General features: G+C 46.4%; 1 protein-coding gene across 1 annotated transcript; it reads left to right on the top strand.

Annotated features, from left to right (window-relative positions):
• The first annotated feature begins 264 nt into the window (after positions 1-264).
• LOC125535229 (UPF0481 protein At3g47200-like) lies at positions 265-2,088 on the top strand. Its single transcript, XM_048698287.1, has 2 exons — positions 265-1,070; positions 1,171-2,088. The coding sequence occupies exons 1-2, from the start codon at positions 444-446 to the stop codon at positions 1,918-1,920; spliced, it is 1,377 nt and encodes a 458-aa protein (XP_048554244.1). The 5' UTR covers positions 265-443; the 3' UTR covers positions 1,921-2,088.
• Positions 2,089-11,574: the final 9,486 nt, after the last annotated feature.

Here is an 11,574-nt window from a genome sequence, read left to right on the forward strand (position 1 = left end):
ACAATTTGAACGACCCATTGACCATGATGCCTTCCCTGTACTTCCTTCCTCCTAACATTCAACTTTCGGTGGATCGGCCAGCTTTACTTTGAGAAGCTAGCAGGCATCGAACCGCATCTCAATGCATGTTACATGGAGACATGGAGTGAAACAAGGAGACAAGGATTAGCTGTGCGTGCATGCACATGACATGCATGACCTCTTTTTGTACGCTCCACACACCTGTGCACCTGTCCAGCACGCGAAATGTGGCATGCAATGCAAGTAACCGTATATGCATGCATAGTCGCATAGGCAACGTCATTTTCCCTAGCACCATCCCTTTCTCTACATATAGCAAGCTGATAGCTGATACCTTCCCTTCATCGGCATGCATATGTATGCGTAGATCACCTTACTAGTGGAGCACTACCGTCTAGGATCTAGCTATAGCCTATAGCTCGATGACATCGATCGAAGTGGCGGTGGCCGGCGGCAATGGCAAGAGGAGGTGGGTGTCGGACGTGGAGAAGACGCTGAATGAGGCGGACAAGACGGTGGAGGTGGCGCAGTGGGAGCGGCACTGCATCTACCGCGTGCCGGCGTGCATCAAGGACATCAAGAGCAAGGCGTACCAGCCGCAGGTGGTGTCGCTGGGCCCGTTCCACCACGGCGACCCCAACCTGCTGCCCATGGAGGAGCACAAGCGCCGGGCGCTGCGCCACCTGCTCCGGCGCGCGGGCCGGCCACTGGACGACTTCGTCGCCGCCGTCGAGGAGATCGCGGAGCAGCTGGAGAGCGCGTACATGGACCTCGGCGGCGAGTGGCGCGCCGGCATCGACGGCAAGGGCAGGGAGCGGTTCCTGGAGATGATGATCGTCGACGGCTGCTTCCTGCTCGAGGTGATGAGGAGAACGGCCGCCGGGAACTTGAAGCAGGTCGACGACTACGCCGGCAACGACCCCATCTTCAGCCGCCACGGGATACTCTACATGGTGCCCTACATCAAGCGCGACATGCTCATGCTCGAGAACCAGCTGCCGCTGCTCGTGCTCCAGAGGCTCGACGCCGTCGAGACTGGAAAGTCTCCGGTAACTACGAGCTACCACATCAAATTTTACCATTTTCGTCAATCAAGAAAATAAACTACTCCTATTTGAATATACTAACGCATGCATGGTTGACGGCCAGAACGACGACTTCATCAACAGAATGGTGCTAAGGTTTCTGGCGCCATTCTCACGGCCATTGCAGCCAGGCGGTCGCCTAGGGCTGCACCCACTCGACGTCTTCCGCCGGAGCATGCTCTTCGGCGAATACCAGAAGATCCGGAGCTCCGAGGACAACACGCAGGACAACGACATCATCCGGTCGGCGGTGGAGCTGTACGAAGCCGGGATCCAGTTCAAGACGAGCAAGTCAAGCAGCCTGCACAACATCCGGTTCAAGCACGGCGTGCTGAGCATGCCGACGGTGCCCGTGGACGACTCCACCGAGTACATGTTCCTCAACATGATGGCGTTCGAGCGGCTGCACGTCGGCGCCGGCAACGACGTGACGGCCTACGTCTTCTTCATGGACAACATCATCGACTCGGCCAAGGACGTGGCGCTGCTGAGCTCCAAGGGGATCATCCAGAACGCCGTGGGCAGCGACAAGGCCGTGGCCAAGCTCTTCAACAGCATCTCCAGGGACGTGGTGCTGGAGCCGGACAGCGCGCTGGACGCCGTGCAGAGGCAGGTGAACGGCTACTTCAGGCAGCCGTGGAACATGTGGCGCGCCAACCTCATCCACACCTACTTCAGGAGCCCGTGGGCGTTCCTCTCCCTCGCCGCCGCCGTCTTCCTCCTCGTCATGACCATCATGCAGACCGTCTACACAGTGCTGCCGTTCTATAATCGGGACAGCAACAGCCCGCCGTCGGCTCCATCTCCGATGTGATCCGGCCGCAACAACTTATGCCTGCGTCTGCGTGCGTGAATTGGTTTTGCTTTCCGAGTCCTTGTTGCTGGGTCGTTGCGAAGCTTTTGGGTTGTGTACACTGTGCAAAAGCGAAGAGTGGCGTGTTTGTGCTGCGTTCGTTTTGATTGAATTTCTTTTCAATTTGGAGCTCCGACAACGAGCATTTGCTTGTGCAGAACTGGAGATTTATGACAATGAGCATTTGCTTGTGCAGAACTGGAGTACAAAACAAGTCATCCACGGACTGCCGCCAACCGCGCCGTTTGTGGTAATTGTACACAAGTGACGGTCACGCTCTGCCCGTCAATCCTAACTTCACCACATGGTTACAAACTTAGGGCATCTCCAATACCCGGTATTCGTCCGTGGACATCCAACCAGTCTGTGGACAATGATGCGAGAGCCAGCCATCCAACCATGTCCACTAAAACTTACGTCTCTTTCTTTTAGGGGGTGTCTATTTGACGTTTGACTGAAAATTAATTGGACATCAGTCAAGTTTTCCAACCAATAATAGAACGACAATTGTATGTATTTGTGTGTCCCTTTTTTGTGCATCTCCGCTGTATATATGTCATCAGGAGAAAGGCCAATCCTAATCGGGTTGGAACTAGACCCGGTTTCAAACATATGTGAGCTACAACTATCGCAATACCACATCCAAGAAAAAGCCTACTGATCCATCAACGTCCCCTCTGTAAGGTCTGGCATCAAGGTACAGCCTACTTACAATTTTTTGGGAGAAAAATACAGTGATAATTAGACTGTCATTAGAGTCTGCTGGTAACTTGCAGTCTACTCACAGTGATATCTTAAGAGTTAAAGACTAGAATACACAAAACTTACAGTCAAATTAGCTCTGGAACTTCTACAATTACAGTGTAGATTCTAAAAAAAACAATTACAGTGTATTTACGCATAACTTACACTCATATTATGTGGTTATTACAGTGACATTATGACCGGAACTTGTCGAGTCTCAAAGACACCCGTTTGCAGCGCCGAGTCATGAATTGGTATGTACGCAGGTCGGACTGGACCCATTTGCATTCTATGACAAGCAGGTGAAAAACTTTAAAATTATAGTAAGAAAACCTTGCAAGTATAGTACCTTGTGCCATCTACGGATTATAGAGACACAACTGAACCAACATACACACTGCCTATCATACAGATGACCACACACTGAACCAACATACACACTGCCCTATCCATAGTGTGAAAAAAGCAGTTCAACATCTCTCTAATGCAAAAAAAGCCTTCTTCTCCATCATTGTTAATTCACAGTCTGAAAGAAAGGATCAAACAAGAATTAGACCAATCATTAAGATATATAGCACAAAGGGAAGCAATTGACACTGAGCCAAAAAGCTGAAAATACAAAGTACAAGAGAGAGTGAATGATGTAGACGAGCACAGTAAATTTGAAGTATAAAAAATAGAAGTGCTTACATCATCAAAGAAATCAGTAACAAGAAGTCTAGAACTTATCCACCCTGTTCAACTCACAGAAAAACTTATCATTAGCATACTTCTATCCTTAAGTTTGGAATGTCAGCGCTTGAAAAATTGTTAACAACTTGAGTCCTTGCAGTCCATACTTCCATAAACTTGAATGTAAAGACACCACAATTGTGTGCCTGGTTTCACATGAATAAAGGAAGAAAACAAAAGAAAATAAGACACCAACATGGGAGTAATAAAAGCATCCCAGAATCCTATGAAGTGTGTAATCTGTTTGAATAAAAGAAAATACAAGAGATAAATCTTAAAAGATAACAACACTGTGTTGGGAAACGTAGCATAAATTCAAAATTTTCTTACGTATCACCAAGATCTATCTATGGAGAAACCAGCAACGAGGGGAAGGAGAGTGCATCTACATACCCTTGTAGATCGCTAAGCGGAATCGTTCAAGTGAACGGGGTTGATGGAGTCGTACTCGTCGTGATTCAAATCACCGATGATCCTAGTGCCGAACGGACAGCACCTCCGCGTTCAACACACGTACAGCACGGAGACGTCTCCCACGCCTTGATCCAGCAAGGAGGAGGGAGAGGTTGATGGAGATCCAGCAGCACGACGGCGTGGTGGAAGTAGCGGGATTCCAACAGGGCTTCGCTAAGCGCTGCGGGAGGAGGGAGATGTGTCACGGGAGGGAGAGGGAGGCGCCAGGCCTTAGGTTGGTTTGCTCCTCCTTTTCCCCACTATATATAGGGCCAAGTGAGAGGGGGAGGCGCAGCCCTTGCCCCTTCCTCCAAGGAAGGGTGCGGCCAAGGGTGGGGAGGAGTCCATCCTCCCCAAAGCACCTCGCAGGTGCCTTCCCCCTTTAGGACTCTCCCCTTTTTTTCTCTCTTGGCGCATGGGCCTCTTGGGGCTGGTGCCCTTGGCCCATATAGGCCAAGGCACACCCCCTACAGCCCATGTGGCCCCCCGGGGCAGGTGGCCCCACCCGGTGGACCCCCGGGACCCTTCCGGTGGTCCCGGTACAATACCGGTGACCCCGAAACTTGTCCCGATGGCCGAAATAGCACTTCCTATATATAATTCTTTACCTCCGGACCATTCCGGAACTCCTCGTGACGTCCGGGATCTCATCCGGGACTCCGAACAACATTCGGTTTACCGCATACTAATATCTCTATAACCCTAGCGTCACCGAACCTTAAGTGTGTAGACCCTATGGGTTCGGGAACCATGCAGACATGACCGAGACGTTCTCCGGTCAATAACCAACAGCGGGATCTGGATACCCATGTTGGCTCCCACATGTTCCACGATGATCTCATCGGATGAACCACGATGTCGAGGATTCGATCAATCCCGTATACAATTCCCTTTGTCTAGCGGTATTGTACTTGCCCGAGATTCGATCGTCGGTATCCCGATACCTTGTTCATCTCGTTACCGGCAAGTCTCTTTACTCGTTCCGTAACACATCATCCGTGATCAACTCCTTGGTCACATTGACATATGATGATGTCCTACCGAGTGGGCCCAGAGATACCTCTCCGTTTACGAGTGACAAATCCCAGTCTCGATTCGTGCCAACCCAACAGACACTTTCGGATACCTGTAATGTACCTTTATAGCCACCCAGTTACGTTGACGTTTTACACCAAAGCACTCCTACGGTATCGGGAGTTGCACAATCCTCATGGTCTTAGAGAATGATACTTGACATTTAGAAAGCTTTAGCATACGAACTACACGATTCTAGTGCTATGCCTTAGGATTGGTCTTTGTCCATCACATCATTCTCCTAATGATGTGAATCCCGTTATCAACGACATCCAATGTCCATGGTTAGGAAACCGTAACCATCTATTGATCAACGAGCTAGTCAACTAGAGGCTTACTAGGGACATGGTGTTGTCTATGTATCCACACATGTATCTGAGTTTCCTATCAATACAATTATAGCATGGATAATAAACGATTATCATGAACAAGGAAATATAATAATAATCAATTTATTATTGCCTCTAGGGCATATTTCCAACAGTCTCCCACTTGCACTAGAGTCAATAATCTAGTTCACATCGCCATGTGATTAACACTCACAGGTCACATCGCCATGTGACTAACACCCAAGAGTTTACTAGAGTCAGTAGTCTAGTTCACATCACTATGTGATTAACACTCAATGAGTTTTAGGTTTGATCATGTTGCTTGTGAGAGAGGTTTTAGTCAACGGGTCCGAACCTTTCAGATCCGTGTGTGCTTTACAAATCTCTATGTCATCTCCTAGATGTAGCTACCACGCTCTATTTGGAGCTAATCCAAATAACTATTCTACCTGGAGCTATTCTAAATTGTTGCTCCATTATATGTATCCGGTATCTCTACTCAGAGCTATCCGGATAGGTGTTAAGCTTGCATCGACGTAACCCTTTATGATGAACTCTTTTACCACCTCCGTAACCGAGAAAATTCCTTAGTCCACTAGTTACTAAGGATAACTTTGACCGCTATCCCGTGATCCATTCTTGGATCACTCTTGTACCCCTTGACTGACTCATGGCAAGGCACACTTCAGGTGCGGTACACAGCATAGCATACTGTAGAGAGCCTATGTCTTAAGTATAGGGGACGACCTTCGTCCTTTCTCTCTATTCTGCCGTGGTCGAGCTTTAAGTCTTAACTTCATACCTTACAACTCAGGCAAGAACTCCTTCTTTGACTGGTCCATCTTGAACACCTTCAAGATCATGTCAAGGTATGTGCTCATTTGAAAGTACCATTAAGCGTTTTGATCTATCCTTATAGATCTTGATGCTCAATGCTCAAGTAGCTTAATCCAGGTTTTCCATTGAAACACTTTCCAAATAACCCTATATGCTTTCCAGAAATTCTACGTCATTTCTGATCAACAATATGTTAAAACATATACTCATCAGAAATTCTATAGTGCTCCCACTCACTTCTTTGGAAACACAAGTTTCTCATAATCTTTGTATAAACCCAAAATCTTTGATCATCTCATCAAAGCATACATTCCAACTCCGAGATGCTTACTCCAGTCCTCAGAAGGATTGCTGGAGCTTTGCATACTTATTAGCATCTTTCAGGTTTGACAAAACCTTCCGGTTGTATCACATACAACCTTTCCTCAAGAAAATCGTCGAGGAAACAATGTTTTGACATCCTATCTGCAAGATTTCATAAATAATGCAGTAATCGCTAATATAATTCCAACAGACTCTTAGCATCGCTACGAGTGAGAAAGTCTCACCGCAGTCAACTCCTTGAACTTGTCGGAAAAACATCTTAACGACAAGTCGAGCTTTCTTAATGGTGATACTTACCATCATTGTCCGTCTTCCTTTTAAAAATCCATATGTACCTAATAGCCTTACGACCATCAAGTAGTTCTTCCAAAGTCTACACTTTGTTTTCATATATGGATCCTCTCTCGGATTTTATGGCCTCGAGCCATTTATCGGAATCCGGGCCCACCATCGCTTCTCCATAGCTTGTAGGCTCATTATTGTCTAGCAACATGACTTTCAAGACAGGATTACGTATCACTCTGAAGTAGTATGCATCCTTGTCATCCTACGAGGTTTGGGAGTGACTTGATCTGAAGTTTTGTGATCACTATCATAAGCTTCCACTTCAATTGGTGTAGGTGCCACAGGAACAACTCCCTGTGCCCTGCCACACACTAGTTGAAGAGACGGTTCAATAACCTCATCAAGTCTCCACCATCCTCCCACTCAATTCTTTCGAGAGAAACTTTTCCTCGAGAAAGGACCCGATTCTAGAAACAATCCCTTATTGCTTTCGGATCTGAGACAGGAGGTATACCCAACTGTTTTGGGTGTCCTATGAAGATGCATTTATCCGCTTTGGGTTCGAGCTTATCAGCCTGAAAACTTTTTCACATAAGCGTCGCAGCCCCAAACTTTTAAGAAATGACAGCTTAGGTTTCTCTAAACCATAGTTCATACGGTTTCATCTCATCGGAATTACGTGGTGCCCTATTTAAAGTGAATGTGGTTGTCTCTAATGCTTAACCCATAAACTATTGTGGTAATTCGATAAGAGACATCATGGTATGCATCATATCCAATAGGGTGCAGTTATGATGTTCGAACACACCATCACACTATGGTGTTCCAGGCTGTATTAGTTGTGAAACGATTTCCACAATGTCTTAATTTTGTGCCAAACTCGTAATTCAGATATTCATCTCTATGATCATATCATAGATCTTTTATCCTGTTGTCACGACGATCTTTCAACTTCACACTGAAATTACTTGAACCTTTCAATAATTCAGACTCGTGATTCATCAAGTAAATGTACTCAACATCTACTCAAATCATCTGTGAAGAAAGAACATAACGATATCCACTACATGCCTCAGCACTCATTGGACTGCACACATCAAAATGTATTACTTCCAACAATTTGCTTTCTTGTTCCATTTTACTAAAACGAGGCTTTCAGTCATCTTGCCCATGTGGTATGATTTGCATGTCTCAAGTGATTCAAAATCAAGCGAGTACAAAACGGTCCATTTGCATGGAGTTTCTTCATGCATATATACCAATAGACATGGTTCGCATGTCCCAAACTTTTCAAAAACGAGTGAGTCCAAAGATCCATCAACATGGAGCTTCCTCATGCGTTTTATACCGATATGACTTACGTGGCAGTGCCACAAGTAGGTGGTACTATCATTACTATCTTTTGGCATGAACATGTGTATCACTACGATCGAGATTCAATAAACCATTAATTTTAGGTGTAAGACCATTGAAGGTATTATTCAAATAAACAGAGTAACCATTATTCTCCTTAAATGAATAACCGTATTGCGATAGACATAATCCAATCATGTCTATGCTCAATGCAAAACACCAATCTCGATGGTAGAGGGAGCGTGCGATGCTTGATCATATCAACATTGGAAACACTTCCAACACATATCGTCAGCTCACCTTTAGCTAGTCTCCGTTTATTCCATAGCTTTTATTTCGAGTTACTAACACTTAGCAACCGAACCGGTATCTAATACCCTGGTGCTACTAGGAGTACTAGTAAAGTACACATTAACATAATGTATATCCAATATACTTCTATCGACCTTGCCAGCCTTCTAATCTACCAAGTATCTAGGGTAATTCTGCTCCAGTGGCTGTTCCCCTTATTACAGAAGCACATAGTCTCGGGTTTGGGTTCAACTTTGGGTTTCTTCACTAGAGCGGCAGCTGAATTGTCGTTTCATGAAGTATCCCTTTGTTCCCTTGCCCTTCTTGAAACTAGTGGTTTCACCAACCATCAACAATTGATGCTCCTTCTTGATTTCTACTTTCGCGGTGTCAAACATCGCGAATATCTCAAGGATCATCATATATGTCCCTGATATATCATAGTTCATCACGAAGCTCTAGCAGCTTGGTGGTAATGACTTTGGAGAACCATCACTATTTCATCTGGAAGATCAACTCCCACTTGATTCAAATGATTTTTGTACTCAGACAATCTGAGCACAAGCTCAACAATTGAGCTTTTCTCCCTTAGTTTGCAGGCTAAGAAAATCGTCGGAGGTCTTATACCTCTTGACATGGGCACGAGCCTGAAATCCCAATTTCAGCTCTCGAAACATCTCATATGTTCCGCGACGTTTCAAAAAAACATCTTTGGCGCCTCAATTCTAAACCATTTAGCATTACGCACTGAACTATCATGTAGTTATCAAAATGTGTATGTCAGATGTTCGCAACATCCACAGACGACGTTCGAGGTTCAGCACACTGAGCGGTGCATTAAGGACATAAGCCTTCTATGAAGCAATGAGGACAATCCTCAGTTTACGGACCTAGTCCGCATAATTGCTACTATCAACTTTCCACTAAATTTTCTCTAGGAACATATCTAAACAGTAGAACTAAAGCGCGAGCTACGACATAATTTGCAAAAACCTTTTGACTATGTTCAGGATAATTAAGTTCATCTTATGAACTCCCACTTAGATAGACATCCCTCTAGTCATCTAAGTGATTACATGATCCGAGTGAACTAGGCCGTGTCCGATCATCACGTGAGACGGACTAGTCAACGTCGGTGAACATCTTCATGTTGATCGTATCTACCATACGACTCATGCTCGACCTTTCAGTCTTCTGTGTTCCGAGGCCATGTCTATGCACATGCTAGGCTCGTCAAGTTAACCCTAAGTGTTTTTGCTGTGTAAAACTGTCTTACACCCGTTGTATGTGAACGTAAGGATCTATCACACCCGATCATCACGGCGTGCTTCGAAACGACGAACTGTAGCAACGGTGCACAGTTAGGGAGAACACTTCTTGAAATTTTAATGAGGGATCATCTTATTTACTACCGTCGTTCTAAGCAAACAAGATGTATAAACATGATAAACATCATATGCAATCAAATAATAGTGACATGATATGGCCAATATCATATAGCTCCTTTGATCTCCATCTTGGGGCTCCATGATTATCTTGTCACCGGTATGACACCATGATCTCCATCATCGTGTCTTCTTGAATTTGTCTCGTCATCGACATGCAAGTCGTGATTCCCTTGACAAGAACATGATCAATCTCATACATCACATATATCATTCATCACATCCTTTTGGCCATATCACATCACATAGCATACCCTGCAAAAACAAGTTAGACGTCCTCTAATTGTTGTTTGCATGTTTTACGTGGCTGCTATGGGTTTCTAGCAAGAACGTTTCTTACCTACGCAAAACCACAACGTGATATGCCAATTGCTATTTACCCTTCATAAGGACCCTTTTCATCGAATCCGATCCGACTAAAGTAGGAGAGACAGACACCCGCTAGCCACCTTATGCAACTAGTGCATGTCAGTCGGTGGAACCTGTCTCACGTAAGAATACGTGTAAGGTCGGTCCGGGCCGCTTCATCCCACAATACCGCCGAATCAAGATAAGACTAGTAACGGCAAGCATATTGAACAAAATCAACGCCCACAACTACTTTGTGTTCTACTCGTGCATAGAATCTACGCAATAGACCTAGCTCATGATGCCACTATTGGGGAACGTAGCATAAATTCAAATTTTTCTTACGTATCACCAAGATCTATCTATGGAGAAACCAGCAACGAGGGGAAGGAGAGTGCATCTACATACCCTTGTAGATCGCTAAGCGAAAGCATTCAAGTGAACGGGGTTGATGGAGTCGTACTCGTCGTGATTCAAATCACCGATGATCCTAGTGCCGAACGGACAGCACCTCCGCGTTCAACACACGTACAGCACGGAGACGTCTCCCACGCCTTGATCCAGCAAGGAGGAGGGAGAGGTTGATGGAGATCCAGCAGCACGACGGCGTGGTGGAAGTAGCGGGATTCCAACAGGGCTTCGCTAAGCGCTGCGGGAGGAGGGAGATGTGTCACGGGAGGGAGAGGGAGGCGACAGGCCTTAGGTTGGTTTGCTCCTCCTTTTCCCCACTGTATATAGGGCCAAGTGAGAGGGGGAGGTGCAGCCCTTGCCCCTTCCTCCAAGGAAGGGTGCGTCCAAGGGTGGGGAGGAGTCCATCCTCCCCAAGGCACCTCGCAGGTGCCTTCCCCCTTTAGGACTCTCCCCTTTTTTTCTCTCTTGGCGCATGGGCCTCTTGGGGCTGGTGCCCTTGGCCCATATAGGCCAAGGCACACCCCCTACAGCCCATGTGGCCCCCCCGGGGCAGGTGGCCCCACCCGGTGGACCCCCGGGACCCTTCCGGTGGTCCCGGTATAATACCGATGACCCCGAAACTTGTCCCGATGGCCGAAATGGCACTTCCTATATATAATTCTTTACCTCCGGACCATTCCGGAACTCCTCGTGACGTCCGGGATCTCATCCGGGACTCCGAACAACTTTCAGGTTACCGCATACTAATATCTCTATAACCCTAGCGTCACCGAACCTTAAGTGTGTAGACCCTACGGGTTCGGGAGACATGCAGACATGACCGAGACGTTCTCCGGTCAATAACCAACAGCGGGATCTGGATACCCATGTTGGCTCCCACATGTTCCACGATGATCTCATCGGATGAACCACGATGTCAAGGACTTAATCAATCCCGTATACAATTCCCTTTGTCTAGCGGTATGTTACTTGCCCGAGATTCTATCGTC

Source organism: Triticum urartu, chromosome 1 (assembly GCF_003073215.2).
Source record: "Triticum urartu cultivar G1812 chromosome 1, Tu2.1, whole genome shotgun sequence".
Lineage (NCBI taxonomy): Eukaryota > Viridiplantae > Streptophyta > Magnoliopsida > Poales > Poaceae > Triticum > Triticum urartu.

Coding starts and splice junctions, on each gene's coding strand:
- LOC125535229 (XM_048698287.1), top strand. CDS start 444: ATGACATCGATCGAAGTGGCGGTGGCCGGCGGCAATGGCAAGAGGAGG. Junction 1,071..1,170: donor TCGAGACTGGAAAGTCTCCG/GTAACTACGAGC, acceptor GTTGACGGCCAG/AACGACGACTTCATCAACAG.